A 20,421-nucleotide genomic window follows, 5' to 3' on the forward strand; every position below is an offset into this window, starting at 1 on the left:
CTTCTAATAGAGTAAGTATGATTCTTGATCAGTGTGAGTAATGTTAATTGTTTGCAGTCAACATTGCAAGCCAGGGGAAAACTTTGTTGAAGTGAATATTTCATCAGATACTTAATAACAAGGTTACTCTTCCCCCTCTTCCAGACTATAATCAGTTTATATACTGTTATACAGTATTAAACTATATGATCAGTGAGAACGCCATCATCATGGAACACTGATATGTAAACGCTATATAATACGCCATTTACTGTTTACTACAAGATCCCACGTTATGTGTGAAAATCAAACATAAAAACAGGACAAATTAAAGGTCATAGTGATGTGGTGGGGTCAAAACATCGTGTGGGATTCAACAAACGCAAATGTAATTTGGGGTCATTTCTACACCTATTAATATGATATACAGTACACATTTGATGGTGGTCAACTTTGATGAAGTAAGGGTATCTTAACACCATGTTCTCTTTTGAAAGATCAGTATTTTGACATTGAGCTGAAAAAAAGAAATTCAAAACTAAATCATTTTGTAGCAGACGTCTGGCCATGCCTTTCATGCTATACACAAGGTGTTGCAGTGAATGGAAAATCACATATTGTGATGACAAATGTGATGATCAACTGAGCATAATTTTACATCACCTACTTTATAGGTTAGGGGCCTTCAATAATTAAAATGTGCACAGCAAACCTAATACTAGCTTTGTTAAACACTTGCACCTTCTCCACCCATGAAGGAAAGTTTGCAAGAACAAATAAATGTAAAATGTACGAAATTATATATACATTGTGCACGTTTAATTACGGTATCCATTTGATGATCGTCGTATAGCACACATTAAAATTTGAAGATGTGATTCCAATAGATGAAATACAGTACCTTATCCAAGATATTTTCATAGTCTACCCCTCCCCTATCCTCACTCTTCTGTTTTTCACCACTCCACGTTTGTGATTAATTCGGCCAAGACCTGTTGAACCGATTAGCCATGGTATACAGCTGATTAAAGCAACCAGATGACCTTCAGTGGCTTTGCTAGGTATTAGACAGATTTTATGCACAGATAGATTTTAATCTTTCCTCAATATGATGATTGGTATCAGTCCAATCTTTCTTTCTTTCTACTTAACCTGTCAGCTCAGGATATCCCATTGTTCACCACTTCCTCTGTTATATTCCGACTTTCTTTGGATACAAAGGAATATGCAACAATAGTAATGAGGCCATTTACAAGTCATCAACCAAGAAGAAAAGGGCAGAGTTGAACAGAATGAGTCACAACGCTACTTTCACAATATATAAAGTAAACTTTAATTAAGCTTAAAAAACATTCATAAGTGAAAAGAATTTATTTACAGACCCAATTTAACAGAAAAGGGTAATAGCAAAATCTTGATGTGGAAAATGAAATCAAAACAAGATTTAAATAGATACTATCTACTTAGCTTTCAGATTATAACCAATTGTTCCTATGTATCATATTTGCTCTAATAGAAATGCATGTAAATACTGGGTCATTCAGATATTACTTATTTTGACCATAGACACATTTATGTATAAGTGTATGTGCTACTAATAGAGCAAATACAGTATATATAGACTGGTAACTGTAAAGACCATTTGCATGACCCCCAGAGGTCACACATGCTGGTACTTTGCAGGGAATGAGCCATAACATGTTCTTTGGTGAAAAGACAAAATTGTACTTGGCAAATGCACAATAGGTTTAAAGTTTGATCTAAATAACATGTACAATGTAATAAATTACCAACCAGTGTGGAAATTCTGCCAAGTAAATTTTTTTTTTCTGAAACTGTTATCCCAATTCAATATACATGATGCATTCTCAAAATGTATCTACATAGGCACTTTTGGGCTATATCAGATTGGTGAGCAACTTAAGCACTTTTTTAAAATTCTTGTTGCAGGACATGCACAGTATTTCACATGGTCTATTCCTAAAACCATGGAAAGATTTGAATAAGATTCCTTAAAAAATATTTTAACTCTGTTTTTAACAGACTTCTAATACAGGGTGACAGACAATGTGATATTATGATATGCAAATACAAAAACATTTAATTTTGTACATTATATATCCCCAAAGGATATTTGGAAATAATAGCATAATATATATGGTGGAATGGATATGGAATGTAGACTTTTTCTAATAACTGCTTTAAAAAAGGGTCACCTTATTTGACATGAATAGTAGACTTTTCAAATTTACTAGGTTTGTACACTGGATGTACCAAGCTGCCTGCATCTAAGTGTCTACAAGGGCTAGGCAGTAAAATATTAAGGCACAATTTTTATTCATATGAAACAAAATGCAAACTTCAAAGCAAATGTTACATACAAAGACCCTGTTTTCCATCAATGATATTCTTGAATAATAATTTTTTTCTGATTTGAAAAAAAATCAATATGGCAAACTGATGATAATACATGTATGGATCAATTCAAAATTGACTATTAAACACAAAGGGACATGAAACACAATACGGATTATAGATTTATACTAAGTATCAATCTGTGGGAAAACAAACTTGGATAATGGAATACAGATGAAAAAACCCTGCACCCAGTATGTATCTTGACCCGATTCTCAACCAAACTTTACCAGCTGACTCCTATTATTTCTAACATAACATGGGAGTCTACATGAAGCTGTGTGGTCTACCACTGGCACAGAACAGATCCATTACCAATAGGGTCACAGCAATCACACATAACAAAAAAATTGGCTCACATACATTCTGGCACTCTAAGGCACTTTTTTTCTCGCTTTACTTTTTTTTTATAAAAACAAAACAAAACATAACCATCACCACCCTAGCACCAGATAATCAGATTTGTGTAAAAATATAACTTCAAAAAAAAAAAAAAAGATTATTTTCATATTCAATATGTAACCAAATATACAAAGTAAGATGGGAAAGTGTTTTTTCCCCTCCCAGTAAAAAAAAATTAATTATTTAAAACTTCACTTAACCATTTGAATGTTGTTTTTTCCAACCAAGTATTTTTCTATAATTTCTTTGTTAATTTAGGGCTAAATGTATAGATTTTCCAATTACCCACACATTTTAGGAAAAAAAGATGACTTTGGCATTCAAATAATTAAGCATTTTCAGGAAATGGTAATATATCTGTCTAGGATATTCTAAATAATGCTGCCCCCAATGTTTCCTGTGACACATATATTGTCTGTAAAGGATCAAATGTAATATACTGCTACCGGCTACCAAGTCCAGACCACTAAGCATCCTATCTGTCAATCAATGCTATACAAACATGTTTTTATTTGACAACTTACAATTTCTTGAGATATATTAACATTATGTATATTTGATGGCTAACCAAGATTCATTTTTTTTCAGATTTATATAAATATCATAAAAAAATATTGTTTACATAATATCCATATTGGCTTTGCTATATAGAATGCTATATATATAAAAAAAAATTGCAAAAATCAAAGTTATTTCACAGACTGACCAATCTGGCATAGGAATGATAGATAAGGTTTCTGCACGCTGGTGGTTGCCACTCGAGGTTGCATTTTTCTGCTGACAGGCCAACGTCCATTAGCAGCAACACACATGGTTTAATAGCAACCGTTCAACTGTCATGCTTTATTGCTATAGCCAACAAGCTTTAAAACTCAACCTGTATCTCTTAGTCTCACAGCCGTGAATCTATTGTTATTTCCCATGACTAACTATTTCTAAGATCTCTGAGTGGCGGCTGTGTTGGCGACATAAGACTCCCAGTTCTGCGGGTGACTGTCCTCTTGTGTTGGTAACGGTGACATAGCTGTTGTTGCAGTTGCGAGTGGCGTGTATATCGGAGAGTTCATGTAATGGTATGGTGGGGGCATGCTGCTGGTGGCACCGCTGTAGTATTGTGAACTTGATCCTTCCTCCTGGTAGTTTTCATACGATGACATAGTACGGGGAGGGTAATTGTTATTGTTATACTGTTGTGGCAAATTAGCATAAGAGTAGTGCGTTAGGTGTTGGTATGGTGGTTCCATCTTCACTTGTCCTGGTACGGAACCTGTTGACCAGTTAGTTCCAGGACTGTTAGGTTGGCTACCAGAATTCCCGGTACTATAGTTGTGCAGGTAAGTATCGCTGCTCTCCATGGTTGAAGGAGGTTGGGGAGGGGGTGGTGGTGGTGGTGGTGGTGGTGGTGGAGGTAACTGGGATACTGATTGTCCAGCATTCAGATGGGGGTTGGAGTTGGGGGGTAAATATTGTTCAAATTCAGTCACATCAAAACTTTCCATCGTTCCCATCACCTCAGTGCTTAATTCTCGGATATCCACACCGTTAAAGTCAATTTGGGGGTCCTGGTCTCCACCACTCCTGTTACTCATTTTCATTTTCTTCAGAGGAGGTCCATGTTCCCTGTTTTCAGCACTGTTTGATGAGTTTTCAGTTTTTGGTGTTGTGGGCGGTGTTGGAGGACTGTGTGCTGTGGTGCTACTACCGCTTGTACTATGCTCTTGTTTTCCAGGTGAATTCTCTCGCTGCAAAACTTTAAAGAACCCAGAGGAAGGAATTGGACTTGTAGCATTTCCTGATTCTTCAGACCCATTTTGCTGACCGTTCTTCACATTTTTTCGGCGTCTAGGCTGATATTTGTAGTCTGGGTGATCTTTCTTGTGCTGCATACGTAATCTTTCTGCTTCGTCCACGAACGGCTTTTTCTCTTTATCAGACAGCATCCTGGGAAATGGTAGGAAACGAAAAACGGTTTATAAATAAATTAATTTGTATTGTATTGTAACAAGAGCGACAACCAATCGTGAACAGGTAGCAAGTTTCCTGTGTTTTTTCCTATGCTCAGACGGTCACGCAGGGACAGGAAACGGTGTGTTGTGATGTGCGATCACCATGTATTTAATTTCCCAACTGACTCAGAGTGCATACTACAATACGCCAAGAAGAATAACCATTGAGATAACGATGCCCCCATTTTTCACTCAAAAGGAAGCTCCGTGGCCCACTTCTGCGGTCTCAATAGATAAACATAATCAACAAAATGTACGTGCAGCAGTGGTAATCATTCGTTTTAATAATATACATACCGAAATGATTTTTCCCGCCTTGGTTGGCCAGAGAAGTGATTTCAGTTAACACCGCGTATGAAACTTAAAATATACTGTAAACATATATAATAATGTGAAGGAATTAGTGTCGCCTTACCTCCAAAGCTTGCCAAGTGTTTTACTCAGTTCAGCGTTATGGAGATGTGGATACTGGTCAGCTAGTTTCTTCCTCGCTGCTTGAGCCCATACCATGAACGCGTTCATGGGACGTTTCACATGCGGCTTTGGTTTAGATCCCGAACTGTTTCTAACTGGCATCGGTACTAAAGTCCAGTCGTAGCCCTTCAGAACCTCACTCACGGCATCGCGGATGTTGTCTGGCAACTTCTTGTTGGACAGCTTGTTTGAACTCGAGTTTTCAGAATCCGTATCGGACTCGCTCTCCGCCTCTGATTTAATGCTCAGTTCTTCTGAATCTTCGAAACGATTCTCCAATTCGGGACTGTCAGGGTCGTTCATGCTGGAAAGGAACGTGGAGGGTAACATACGACGATGTGGGTAGCTTGGAAGACGACGGGCGTATATACGCTGGGGTTGGACGTCGGTTACTCGGCAATCACAACCATGCACTGGTGTCAGTGTAACCGCGGTGGTGTATATACCTCGCTGTCAAGCTGCCGGCAACTATCGTACTTCTGTACCAACTGTTGAATGTGGTGGGCTGTCACTGCCTATTGACATAATTAAGAAAACAACACTCATTAAAATTTAATCCACCCCTGTCTGGGCTCGCCATCAATCATATCAATATACTGAGTTCCCATTGGTCGAAGAAAGTTGATGTAATCCTACCATGTTATCGAAGATTGTGATTGGTCGAGCGGCTTTTATAGTGCTGAGTTAACTGTCATACGGAAGCCATCTCGGATTTCATTTAATCTTCTGAAACCCCTACCCACCTATGAGTAATGTCTTAAAAGTTGAAATACTCGGTTTCCGGTCATCGGTGGGTGACATATGCTACGCTGCCTGTAATTACTAATAACGGGTAACTATATATAGCGAGGCCTTACATGATTTTCGACTCCCTTGCATACACATTATATTTGACACAGTTTGAAGATACCAACGTCTGGGATACCGTGGCCTCGGTACGGTGCTGGAATAAAACTGACCATGCGTTTACGTTGAAAGCGTGGGTTATTGCCAAGTACACTACAGTGTGCTTCATCAGGGGTTAATAGTATGTAATTATGCTGCCCGTTATGGTGCTTTGTGAAGAATAAAAGAAGGAAATTTAGTCGAAGAAAAGCACTTGATGTCACTTCTTTTGATCGGCGTATAAGAACTGAACCTCGATTGAATCGCGAGTGGAACGCCATTGTTTACATATGTTCTCTTTCTAGCGTATTCATTGAAAGTGGTCCGGGGTAATAATTTTCATATAAAACAAACAGTGTAAAGAGGTTCGGTCGAATGAAAATGAAGAGCCAGGGGAAGTAGAACGGCCCTGTCCCCAAGTTTAGTGTCAGTAAATTGAACAAAACTTAGTGGCTTGGGTACATTACTCTACGTTAGCTAAGTAAATGTCCGACGCAATTTGATCAGCTTGCGTTACAGTGTTGGGATTGCTCTTCATGGCGTCGCTTAGAAACTCGCGATATCTTCTATTTTCTTAACGAATATCTATTGAAATGAAGATGCTATTGGGACAGTGCCTTTATTGGAGTGTTATGCGGGTCAAAATGGGTTGTACACACAGGGCTGCTCAATCAAAGTTCTTCACTGAGTTTTTACGCCCCCACGTAGGCACCGGTTATCTGCCTCCATGGTGTACGGTAAACAGTTCCAACAATTCACGAGCACAATGTTACTTGAGTGGGCCCACCATGATAGTTTACAACAACGACGAGCGTCAATCGGTGCCCATCTATGATATCATTCCACAAATTAAGTGCCAATTGTTGGTAACGAACTTGTCGTTTTATAATAAAGGTTAGATTAAACGTTTCGTTTTGAAACCATGTCTACGCATCTACTCTGGAAGGTTACTCGCAGCGCATACCTAGGTTGTAACGGTGTCCCCACAAAAACCAGGCCTGCGAGACGAATGTACTTTTGAACTTTAAAAACCACACACGCCGAACTTAAAACCTACCATAACGACCATCGATCAATTCACTGTGTGCATTGAGAACTTGAAACTAACTGCGCCAAATTCGATTAAAAAAGTAGCTAACAGTCGTCGTTATGACATTTGGATATTTAAACCGAGTCAATTTTGTTTTGTATACACTGGGCTTACCTGGTGAATTACTAAACAGTTAATCCTTTAAAGACAATATTCAATCCCAAAAATGGAGTTACAGTATTTCATGCATTCATTAATTGTATGTGTTCATGGCTAAATGATTATTGTTATTTATAATAACGTTTTTAATTTGATTTTATCACTAGACGATTGCGCGTGTATACAACTTCCGTCTCAAGTTTATTTCTATGGAAAATCGCCGGACCCCGGATACGACTGGTTGACCCGAAAGCTGCAACTTTGAAAGCCCTGGGAAAACTGAATTGTATAATGACGACGTGGATGAAGAAAACCTCGGTCATACAGTGTGGTATTGCATACAAGGGAAGCCTGAGTGTTTGATATAGCACACGACTCAGTCGTTCTTCGTCAATTTCTCCAGTGAATGTCAAAGGCCTTACCATATCCGGTCAGCGAACTTTTATTAAAGCCTTGCAACAATATATGATACTGTCATGAACTCATTCTAATTTGATTCATTGCCTTTTTGTGGAATTATGTCAGAAATATAACTGAACTATATGAATAAAACTAAATATAACTCGGGTAACGGGGACATGATATGAGCACTCTAGTTTTCGGGACACTTTACACTCTCAAAACTACGTCTCCATATCTTCACTCACCACCTAGGACTGCACATGTAATTTACACTGTACACATTCTCAATGAGGGGTGGGGGTCCTATGTAGGTTACAAAACACATGCATATAGGCATAGCCACTCAACTCAACAGACCCGTGATATAGGCATGGAAGTACATGATATAGGTAACGTGGTTTCAAGGCCAGTCGATTCGAGCATGGGTATGGGTTTATTCAAGCGTTTCCAATAGACAGGAGTAGTGAAACAAACCTAGTCCGATACACAATGAGCACGAGTGTACTATTTTTGAATTTTAACCAATATTTCTACTGAATATATCTCGCACCTGTCCTCAGTTGACATAGCGTGGTTATCAGTATACAACTCGTGACACCCAAGAAAAACTTGCGAACGCTGCCGACTGGGCCTCTCTTGCAGACACCTGCACAGTGAATGCATGTGGTAAAATACGATACATCTATAGCCAATACTCAACGGATACAATTTGTTGAAAGCATGGAGAATGTGGTTGGCTGCCGTTTCCTGAACGAATGAAATTAGAGACAGCGTAAAAACATCACAGAATTGCAAAATATACCGGATACCAGACTGGAATATAATTATATGTGACCTGCCTGGACCACCCGGGAAACATTGATAATGATCAATGACAATACCAATGAAAAATTGATCACAGAATCTCCCCCTCCTCCGGCGAGAAGTTAAGAAAACACAGGGCATACACTCGGGGCATCTGGTGAATAAAACAGCTCCAACTGTGACACAACTACCAGTCCCGAGTAATTGTATCTGGATAAATATAATTAGCATCAGGGTGTATGAATTAACAAGAACTTAGAATAAAGATATGCGTTATCTGGGTGGTTTAAAGAGACTGTAAGTCAATTAAACGGTACACGTGTTCCTTTTAACTTTGAAATATTGACTTGGCTGATATTACATTGAGTTTCTTACTACTACATCCATGATATTATGTCTAGTCATTGAGCCAGACGTAAATCCCTATATTCATTACCGGTTTCCCCTGTCGACATTCTGACCTACTTTAAATCCACAACATCGAACCCATTTACTAACTGATGTATGTGTTTTGTTGTATAGGCACGACTGCATTTCTCAACTTTATTTGTGTATATTCTATTTTTTACGTTTAGTAAATATATTTTTTTAAGTTAATGTTGGGGGTTTGTGTGTGTGTATCCTCTATGGCACCGTCGTACACATGGTTACCATGTTGGACCGTTACTATAGCTACATTGGCTGCGTGTAACCATGGTTACATCACTACCAGACATGTCCGTGTTAGCGTAATTTGAATGACCGCTATTTGCTAAAAAATATATTGTGAAAAACAATTGCATTATAAACTAGCTTGTGGACATCGTTTGCCAATGTTTGATTGGATTTTGTAATTTTCGCAATTTAGTACTTAATCAAATATCAAATCAACAGTTTTCGCTCTTTAATGAAGAGAAAAATGAAAAAGAAACTTCCTATTCAACTATGGTTTTGTTCTTTTCATGTATACGGCACTAAATATACTAGCTCCCGGCAGCGCAACTTAATTATAATTCGATATCGATAATTGAAACGATCAATTCAAAACACCAGTCTTCTTCTGTAAGTAAATTGCATGGTACGAAATAACATTCGAATAAAAACGTTGAGATGTGCTCTTTTCTGAATGCATGCAAACCAGCGACTTCAGTCTGTAATCTGTGTTTAACAGTGTACTTCATCTAAGATAATGATCCTCCACTGTCACTGTGATACTGCTATGTTTTTGTTGTTTCCGTCATTTATCACAAAAACAATTCACCGAGAATGCAGGTGACGACGACTATGAGGTCATTCCATCTATTCACGACTAAATAAACCCCCTAGCACTGCCATCTTTATATGGGTCGCAGGTGGTTGTTAAGTGGTATTTAGTTGTGATTAATGATTAGTAAAACTTGACCAACACGTTTTATATTTAAAATACAGAGGCAAATGGTCCATTTATTTACATAGTTACAATATGTACTCTCTAATATTCCAATAATTTATGCTAATCAACTACTTACTATTATTATTACTGTAGGTGGCTGGATCAGTTTGATTCGAATTAAATCTTTTTTGTAATTTTAGTTTGTATTCATAGTTACTGTTTGTCTGCAGAAATATTGTATATATTCGCGAGCAGACAATTACAACTAACTAGATAATAAAAGTAAAAAAATATGAACAAATGATTTGAACAAGAATAATCAAATAATAGTAATACAACTGAAAAAAAAGCGAAACAAGAAAAATCAGACTGGTCGCTAAGCATCAATCGTAAACAAATATTTACTGAAAAGTAAACAGGAGGAAAAGAGTTTGCATTGAGGTGCATATTGAGGCACTCGTGTCTTTGAAAAAAAATGTATGTCACTCCGATGAACGAAAATATAACCTAACCACGCATGTATACATAATGGTCTAACACTTAGCTGTCACCAGTCAGCGCCAACATGAAGAGGCATGTTTGCACCAAGGTTCGTGAGCAAATGTACTAGAGAATGTATAACCCACTTGTCGTGCTTTCAAGATCATGAGTAAATGATGCTATACAGTTTTGGCACCTGGACCGATGCGCTATTGGCAGCTACCGTTATTAGCGGCACGTCATTCCCGAGTACCCGAAAGATTTAGTGCATTTCATAAAATACTTCAATTTTAGTGAAATAAAATTTAAACTTTTGTTTTCATTGCGTGAAATGCTTGGCTACATACATAAAACAATCTTGACTGTTGTGTGCAGTAGTCGTCATACATGTATTTCATGTTAGGAAGAATCAGTGGATGTACGTGTATTGAAGTAAATCTGGGATATGTGGAGACGTTGTAAATTTGCTAACAAAGCCTAATGAAATGTAGATTCTCATTTAGAGCTATAGAGACAATATTAAGATCATTGGAAACTCATTGGCGCACTTGCTAGATGCCATCACGAACAGGAACTCAAACCATGTTTTAAAGATGTAATATGGAAGAGAACGTACGGTGTTTGTTTTGATATTATATAAGTTCATTTGATGAATACATTGGACCCTGTTTTATCATCAAATGAAAAGGCTGTACATTTGGAAACATATTGGTTTTCGTTCGATGGCACAATGACATTCGGTAATACGCATGTAAAACGGTTGTTTCCATAGGTACAATAATAATAAACGCACGACGTGTGTATTAGATTTTCTCAAACGAAGTCTCAAACCAAAGTGCATAGTTACGAAAATTTCTTGCAGAGTTTCAATTTTTAGCTCATGATAAACCCGGTACTAAACAACAAGTTGTACTGGAGTACTGTGACTGCAAGAAATAATAGAAGGACAATATTGCACTATAAGACACTGTTCTGCTGATGATGTAACCGTTTTTTTTATTATGGCTGTTCCCAAGTCACATCCCTTGGCTATATAGTTTGAGGTATATGTATCTCTCTCCCCCCTTCTATTACTACTACTTAATTAATCACGTGGTGCTATGTGCATATTTCATATTGAAATTTGTTATTGTGTTAATTCTAAGTTTAAGATCGGATTTTCCATTTCTTATGAATCATCTATCACCAATTGAACACACAATCTATACTGTATATGTGAGATCTGAATTGGGAACATGAAAGCTGTGTTGAGTGAACAAAAGCAAGTGGACTGGTGTCGGATTTGATCACATTGACTAAGGACCTCTAGAATCACGTACAGGGATTGTATCTGTTTTACGCTGCAACAATCCACCGACTTAACGGAACCTAACCTGTTGTCGGACCAGCCACGGGATTCGCATCTGTAGCACGAATCATTCTCTCACTCTGTCATTTCCCAGATTAAATATACAAACAGGCGTCAGGGTTTAGATTTGAATGGAGACAAAACACAAATCTTCGGAGTGCAAGCTACATGTGTTGGTGACAGGGAGAAACTTACGACGTAAGTTTTCTATCGTCGCGAATCAAGGAATCGTCTACCAAAATCCAAAATAGCTTGTTTATCGTGATGCGAGTAGTTAGAAAGGTACAAACACATTCTTAATAGTAGTATATGCTGTCTTGACGAATCTCCATTAAATCTGTAGTTTCATCATTTATTCATAAATTTAGAATACATTTATTATATACAGTCTGTTTTTTCAACATTTTTTTTTCTAACATACTTTAAATGTGGTATTGTGGCGATTTATTTAATTACTTATACGTTTCGATGGGATTTCTTACACATGGCAACTACACGGACTGTGCTGCTGGTTCGAGTCCCGTGGCAGGAAAGATTGATCTGGAATTGCCGGAAAGAAACTGAAATCAAATAAACACCGGAAAACATGCTTATATTTCTACAATACACAGAGATGGCCTCAAATCCCAAAGGGAAATCCACGTGGTGCGATGTGAGCTGTGATTCTGTACAGACGCTAACCAATACTTGCAAGAATTATGAGGCTGAATTGGAACCTGACAGTTCGTCCTTCCTGTAATTGCTGCGTATCTGCTACACTAGTTAGAACCATGATCAACACTTGGTTCCGGGTAAATCAATTATCTGTTATATCCGGTGAGATTATGGTTTAATGTGAGCATTGTTTATTTACTAAGAAGTGACAAGATACAATGATATATCATGCTGTAAATAATATTAGTTACATTTGCTATTAAATCTTCGTGAGAAAATGTCTCGAAGTCTCGGGGTTGCTCATTTACCCGCTGATTAAGTTTAGTCAACTCAATGTGAGTGTATATTTTTTTGGGAATGGGCAGTTAAATTTGCTGTCTTGTGCAGAGAATTTTTGATGCTTCTCTGCTACCCTTAAAACAACGCAATCGTGCGAAGACTATATGTTTGATGGCAACCTACACGACCCATCAGTGTTTGGTTAATACTAAAAGCACTGATACGCTAGATGGGAAACAAATTACATGTAATTCTGGCATTTTTTCCAATTCAATTGTATACAAGCCAGTACTATACATAACTCATTCTATTCTGTGTACAATCAAAGACATTAGAAAGAGATTGTCTTTGGTACAATCAAAACATTGTTGTTAACCATGAATTATGTGTATGTCAATTGCTTATCAAAATTTCCTTGCTAAGATTATGTATGTAAAACGGGAGACAACGGTTTGGAATACCGTGCATGTATAGTTGTACCAATATGTCAACTCACTGACAACATCATTGCAAGCGGACAAGGATGAAGTAACTTCGATACGTAATGAAATTGAAGAAAAAATATACACACGTACCAAATCGAGGGAGCACTCGTATAAAGTTTGCATACCCAAACATACCCAAACATGAAAGTTTTTTTTTTTAAATTCCAACCTTAAACACGTTCTGATTAAACTGAATTTGATGAACACTCATTTTCGTGTATAACGTGGAATCGAAGTGACAAATTAAACTATTTCTATATTTGAAGTGCCAAATTTACACTTGGGACATGTGTTCGGATATTTTATTTATTTTTATTTCGGATAATCAACTTATACTACTAGTTCCAAACAAATTCAGATTTGCTTTTAGTCAGCGCACATGACGTTTTTTTTAACAAAATAAACGGCCGTAAAAGAGAATACATCTCAGGACCACAAACTAATCTGGCTACAAAAAAGGTAGCACGAAATTGATAAATGAATGTCCAGTACAAACACTAACGATCTGAAGATATATTACATCATGGGTTCCACATACATCATTTCACGCATCATCGTCCACGTCTGGGTTTTTTTCTGCGCCTCCATTTCCTACCGTACGCTTTGTATTATTTGCTTTTCTGTTTTTATAAAATCTGTTGTTTACTGAAAATTGTATCAAGTCAGTTATATTAGTCGTAAAGGCAAATGCCGTTTTCAATAATTATCGCCCGGGTACCAACCCAGGTCATTTGCTATGTATAGTCAGTAATAATCGATCAAGAAACCCCCACGCCTCCCTGACATGATTGTTCTCTACAGGACCACATCTTATTTCCAATTACCAATTCAGCTCCCCTAATTTCCAAATGTCCTGACTACTAGCCATGGAGACCGAGGTCTCCTTTAATGGAATTTCAAGCTGCGACGTTCTCTTCCTCTCATAGCATCCTAATCAAACCTCAAAGCACTTTCTATAATGAGATTTTCGAATGAAAGATAAGTGTCTTGTTGATGCGAGCGTGAAAGTATGTGGTCCTTTAGGGATGCTTTTTGCTTCACTTATACTCAGACAATTGGTGCTAGATTTCCCATTCTTTAAAATCGTAAAATAAAGATACAAACTGAAAAAAGTGTTAAAACGGAACACTCCCTTCGCATTATTGTTGAATAGAAAAACCTCGCAAGAGAATGAAAATGATGTGATCTTGTACTAACGTCATATGTTTAATAGCAATTAACAATTTGTCATTAAGACTGATCACTGTGATGAAATGCCTCATATTTAAGTGATCAGGCAAACTGGTATCTTGTGGGTCAAAATAGCTGATGGTGTAGAATAAATATTCGAACAATCTCCATTGGTTGTGAATATGTCAAATGACAAATAACCTATTGTCAGTTTGGTTTATTGACCAGTTATACCGTAGTCCGGTTTGTCAGTCTATTAGATTGACTCTATGCCTTTTGACCAGTTCTGCCCTAGTTGAGTTTGACAGTCCGTTGGATTAACTCCAAAGGATTTGAGTTGTTCTGCTCTAGTCTGGTACACCAGTCCGTTGGATTGCCACTCTAAGGCATTTGACAAGTTCTACCCTGGTCCGTTTGGCATGTCCATAAGATTGACTCTAAATCAATTGATTAGTTTCTGCCCTAATGTTGGTCAGCTGTTGGATTGACTGTAAGGCGTTTGACCAGTTCTGCTCTGGTCTGGGGGGCCAGTCCATTGGATTGACTCTAAGGTGTTTGACCAGTTCTCCTCTGGTCTTGGTGGCAGTCCATTAGATTGACTCTAAGGCGTTTGACCAGTTCTGCTCTGGTCAAGTTGGTCAGCTTTTGGATTGACTCTAAGGCATTTGACCAGTTCTGCTCTGGTCTGGGTAGCCAGTCCATTAGATTGACTCTAAGGCGTTTGACCAGTTCTGCTCTAGTCTGGATGGCCAATCCATTTGGATTGACTCTAAGGCGTTTAACCAGTTTTGCTCTGGTCTGGGTAGCCAGTCCATTGTATCGACTCTAAGGCGTTTGACCAGTTGTGCTCTGGTCTGGGTTGCCAGCAATTAGATTGACTCTGAGGCGTTTTACTAGTTCTGCTCTGGTCAAGTTGGTCAGCTGTTGGATTGACTCTAAGGCGTTTGACCAGTCCTGTTCTGGTCTAGGTTGCCAGCAATTAGATTGACTCTGAGGCGTTTTACTAGTTCTGCTCTGGTCAAGTTGGTCAGCTGTTGGATTGACTCTAAGGCGTTTGACCAGTCCTGTTCTGGTCTAGGTTACCAGCAATTAGATTGATTCTAAGGCGTTTGACCAGTTCTGCTCTGGTCAAGTTAGTCAGCTGTTGGATTAACTCTAAGGCGTTTGACCAGTCCTGTTCTAGTCTAGGTTGCCAGCAATTAGATTGATTCTAGGGCGTTTGACCAGTTCTGCTCTGGTCAAGTTAGTCAGCTGTTGGATTGACTCTAAGGCGTTTGACCAGTCCTGTTCTGGTCTAGGTTGCCAGCAATTAGATTGACTCTAAGGCGTTTGACCAGTCCTGTTCTGGTCTAGGTTGCCAGCAATTAGATTGATTCTAAGGCGTTTGACCAGTTCTGCTCTGGTCAAGTTAGTCAGCTGTTGGATTAACTCTAAGGCGTTTGACCAGTCCTGTTCTAGTCTAGGTTGCCAGCAATTAGATTGATTCTAGGGCGTTTGACCAGTTCTGCTCTGGTCAAGTTGGTCAGCTGTTGGATTGACTCTAAGGCGTTTGACCAGTCCTGTTCTGGTCTAGGTTGCCAGCAATTAGATTGATTCTAAGGCGTTTGACCAGTCCTGTTCTGGTCAAGTTGGTCAGCTGTTGGATTGACTCTAAGGCGTTTGACCAGTCCTGTTCTGGTCTAGGTTTCCAGCAATTAGATTGATTCTAAGGCGTTTGACCAGTCCTGTTCTGGTCTAGGTTGCCAGCAATTAGATTGATTCTAAGGCAGTCAGTCTGTCTTATTTACTCTAAGGCAAACCCATAATGCACATAATTCAGTTTACCAGTACGCTTCTTGGCGCCATTCTCTAATCTAGATTACCAATCCGCAATGTCAGGTGTCTACTCGGTCGTCTCCGTTTACTGGTATCCAATTTGACTGTAATTTCATTAATAATTAAATATGATTGAAAATAAATGACCTGGTGCTCTGGTCTGGGTTGCCAGCAATTAGATTGACTCTGAGGCGTTTTACTAGTTCTGCTCTGGTCAAGTTGGTCAGCTGTTGGATTGACTCTAAGGCGTTTGACCAGTCCTGTTCTGGTCTAGGTTGCCAGCAATTAGATTGATTCTAAGGCGTTTGACCAGTCCTGTTCTGGTCAAGTTGGTCAGCTGTTGGATTGACTCTAAGGCGTTTGACCAGTCCTGTTCTGGTCTAGGTTGCCAGCAATTAGATTGATTCTAAGGCAGTCAGTCTGTCTTATTTACTCTAAGGCAAACCCATAATGCACATAATTCAGTTTACCAGTACGCTTCTTGGCGCCATTCTCTAATCTAGATTACCAATCCGCAATGTCAGGTGTCTACTCGGTCGTCTCCGTTTACTGGTATCCAATTTGACTGTAATTTCATTAATAATTAAATATGATTGAAAATAAATGACCTAATCGGGTTTTCTTTCTCTCAATTGAAAACTGTTGAAGTGAAATCAACCCAGAGAAAATTTAAGAAAATACTATTCTACTGCATTAATTCGTTCCTATTATATTTACCAAGCTATCAATTATGTCTCAAATTGCCTAATGAATGGGACGCTGAGTTAACAAAAGTTAGCATTAACCAGTTTTGCCGTGGGTGATTTAAAATTCCTAGCCACGCACAGATCACAATCTGTCTATTGTTACCGGCCTAATTATTTGTTTTGTGCAATTTTATTTTATTTGAATGTACGAGAGTCAGTAATTGCCCTTCGGTTCTTGGTGGAGCTTCGCGCGTCTTTATATAAATCTTCTCAAAATGTTAAGGCGACTGTAACTGTATTCAACAATTATAGTTCCCGAAACTCACTTTATGGCGGAGGGTATAGCACAGATGCTTTTAAATTAGTACATCAGTATGCGAGATGATACAGGGATGGCGACTATAAGGCCATGTGTGGGAGTGGCACGAGGAACATAATACACAAATGCGAAAATGATTTTCTCCCAAATGCTACACGAGTTTACAAAGGGATATCAATTATGTGTGAGTGTGTGTAGTGGGATACCAGTCACAACGGTCTTATCAGGTTTCGTTTATTTGTGGTAAATAAAGCCTGAATCACATTTAATATTTATTTATCATGCATCGACAAAAAAATGTATGTCTCTCTCCAGAATGGGAACTATTGTCTCTGGGTCACCTTAATAATTTCGGAATCGAGTTAGACTGTTATAGTTGATTTAAGGAAACAATAAACTGGGCTGTCAAACATTACAGTAAAATAAATCATGCGCTCGATGCCGATCGGATGAAATATTAAATCGTAAACTCACACCTGCAAGGTCTAAAACCCCCGCTTGGAACAATTAAACAAAGACACAAGGAGGTTAAGTTATGACGTTTAGATCAATATCTGGCACTCTACCGCCGGCTTTCCTATTGTTCTTGTGATTGCCCAATTAAACGGTTTACAGACACTCCTCACGTGGACGGCCATCTCAAGGAGTAACACGGGAGGAGAACGACGGCTACACAGGGCTCGTCGCCCAGGAAACGCGAGTTTATAAAAGTATGTCGGAATCGATGCGTGGTCAGACACGTCTGGTTTCGCCGTATAAATCACGCTTATCTTATTATATGGGAACAATATTAAAGTGTTTTGGCCTCTTTATTTTCGGGTGGTTTGGATGCTTTTAATGTAAAAACCACACACCTGCGTGTTGTTAGCGTAATATACGCCGTATCATGCGACCAATATGAGAGGTATCGCGCTTATAATCAGAATTGTACAACTTACAAAGCTCTTAACTGTAAATAGCATTCACGGCGCGTGTCGGTGTTATCACGCACCGGGCATTTGTTTCAGGCCTCGATTCCCCCAGGCAGAGCCCATACAAACACAGTGACAAGGGGAGATCTGCGACACGTTTTATGAACTACTGCCGAGTTATTAACGCAACCAGGCTAACTAATTAAATTTGAAAACGGTGCAGTAAAATTTGTAATTTGTAATACGACTGCATTTAAATAAAGAGGAAGCTGTCAAATCATGGGATTGCAACTGTGAGAAAACACTATCTGCCTTGCGCCATATTTTGATATATATTTCGTTCTGTGTTTAAAACATAAAATCTACCAAATTATAAATTATTATTTTTTTTACTTTCTGGGAACACAAACTGGCATAAATCTAAAATATTTCGTTTGGCTTAATGGTGGGGATCAATTCTAATCCGTTTTTAATCCCATTGCATAAATTCAATCGTGAAAAAGTCAGACGGTGCGCGGGTGGTAGGTTAAAGTAGCCCAATATTTAGAGTAACTGCGGACCTCGGTTGTTATGGTAACTGTCTGACTGCGTTGGAAGACAGGGAAATTTATGTCGACCCACGGCAAGGTGGAAGATATCAGAGGTTATTCGTTTAAATAGGCCTATAGTAACGCAAACACTGTAAAAGCGGTTTAGGTGTTTAGTTGGCGGAACATGGCGATGTTTTAAGAGGGTTACCGGTATGACTACCATATATAGTATGTTGTATGACGAAACACCTCAAGGTATCGTGACCCCATAGTCGTTTATCATCGATTGGTTGCGCTGATAAGAAACGATTAATTAAGAACAAAATAACATAATTTAATTGGAACAAGTGCAGACTTTGCAGTCGTGATTGTTTAACTCGCTTCTTTCGGGTCCACACCTGTCTTGGGTGGTACGCAAGGTTCCAGATACTAGTAGTTATTTGTCTATTGGTTCGAAAACTCCCGTCCACTCAACTCGGGAAACTCAACTCTACTCGAAATACGACCGACTTTTGAAAATACGAGATTAACCGTACATCTTTTTTTTATATCTGTTGGCGTCGTCTTACCTACTTCAGCAATCAGGGGTACGGCATTGTTAGAAAAACGAAGATAACCTCCGAATTATACAATTTAATAGTGTGCAACTTGATCATATCATTACCGCGCCGGGCTTAGTGCCTGGTACGCGCCGGCAACTCAGTCGCAGCGATGCAGCGGGTAGGCCTTGGCGGCTAATATTCACACACAAGACACGTAAACTTAGCGCTACTTTAATCATTAATTTGGGCTATTGGATTATTGTCACTTTTCTTTAAGTGGGGTTGCACTGAAAGAATATTTCATTCAAATGGCTCATTAATTGTATATTCATGTTTCAAGTGGTTTCGACCGGTGCTTGCCCGTATATCATGAAGTGAAGTCCTTGCCAATAACCGCTACGCCATGTGGGGGTTAGCAGCAATGTCTAACGAACGAACTACTTTTTTTTTAGAACAGATGCTACTGTAAAAAGTTCATTTATTTGTTATTAAGTCGAACATTGTAAAAATGCGCGTCCCAAGAACAGAGTGCAAGCACAGCACATTGCAAGGTAACACAATAGTTTTGTATATCGGTCTTTTATGCATTTTTTGCGTGCCACTGGTACGGACATCTCGGATATTTAGTACATAACCCCCCTTTCTTGTTTGTCCTCCACTCCAAAAATCTACCTTTCTACATAAGTCGTACCAGAATACCAAGGCTCACACATATAATATTAATACATTGTGGGAATTATGTATGTTTAGTTTACGTCTAACCACATGGACTGGTCTCACTAATTTATCACAGCATCGATTCATTCCCGCGTCTATGTTCATCACAAATAAACATTGCGGCGCACTATTAAAATCACACCTTGGGTCATCATGATAATTATGAAAAATAACAGAGTTGACGATCTGTGATATGCCTTCCCTATATCTCCCAACCTGTTTCAGTGCAAAATACCAAATTATGGCAAACAATGTCCAGCTAAAACATATATTTACAACTTGAGTTGCTCGTGCTGTGTTTAACACGTACATAATACCATATTCACGATTAGAACGTGCTGTTCCCGGCGTCCGAGCTCGGCGTGATCATGCACCGTGACGTAAGCGATTGTAAATTACTCAGTAATGAACATCGTGTCGGAACATGTCTATCCCTGTTCCCTCATTGAGCGAATTTAAAATGATTTAAATTGTGGACATCCACATTTTGTTTTGAAAACTTATTTAGATATTCAGATTGCGTATTGATTGGTCTAAATTCACGAACGTGTATTAATTGCACGATGCCTTTAAAACAC

General features: G+C 38.6%; 1 protein-coding gene and 1 long non-coding RNA gene across 4 annotated transcripts in view; one reads left to right on the top strand and one right to left on the bottom strand.

Moving 5' to 3' along the window:
- Nucleotides 1–9,153, top strand: part of LOC144357856 (uncharacterized) — a 64,565-nt gene extending 55,412 nt beyond the window's left edge. For all 3 annotated transcript variants that reach the window (XR_014930083.1, XR_014930082.1, XR_013421738.2), the window contains one exon: nt 7,518–9,153. This is a non-coding gene — a long non-coding RNA (uncharacterized LOC144357856). The remainder of the gene's footprint in view (nt 1–7,517) is intronic.
- The window catches only part of LOC100367276 (transcription factor Sox-10-like), a 29,950-nt gene continuing 10,817 nt past the window's right edge, over nt 1,289–20,421 (bottom strand). The window contains exons 2-3 of the mRNA XM_002737831.4: nt 5,218–5,791; nt 1,289–4,737 (exon numbers count right to left, since the gene is read on the bottom strand). Coding sequence (XP_002737877.3) covers nt 3,732–4,737; nt 5,218–5,606 — 1,395 coding nt within the window. The 5' untranslated portion in view covers nt 5,607–5,791 and the 3' untranslated portion in view covers nt 1,289–3,731. The remainder of the gene's footprint in view (nt 4,738–5,217; nt 5,792–20,421) is intronic.

Source organism: Saccoglossus kowalevskii, chromosome 8 (assembly GCF_978046115.1).
Source record: "Saccoglossus kowalevskii chromosome 8, keSacKowa6.1, whole genome shotgun sequence".
NCBI classification, from domain to species: Eukaryota; Metazoa; Hemichordata; class Enteropneusta; family Harrimaniidae; genus Saccoglossus; species Saccoglossus kowalevskii.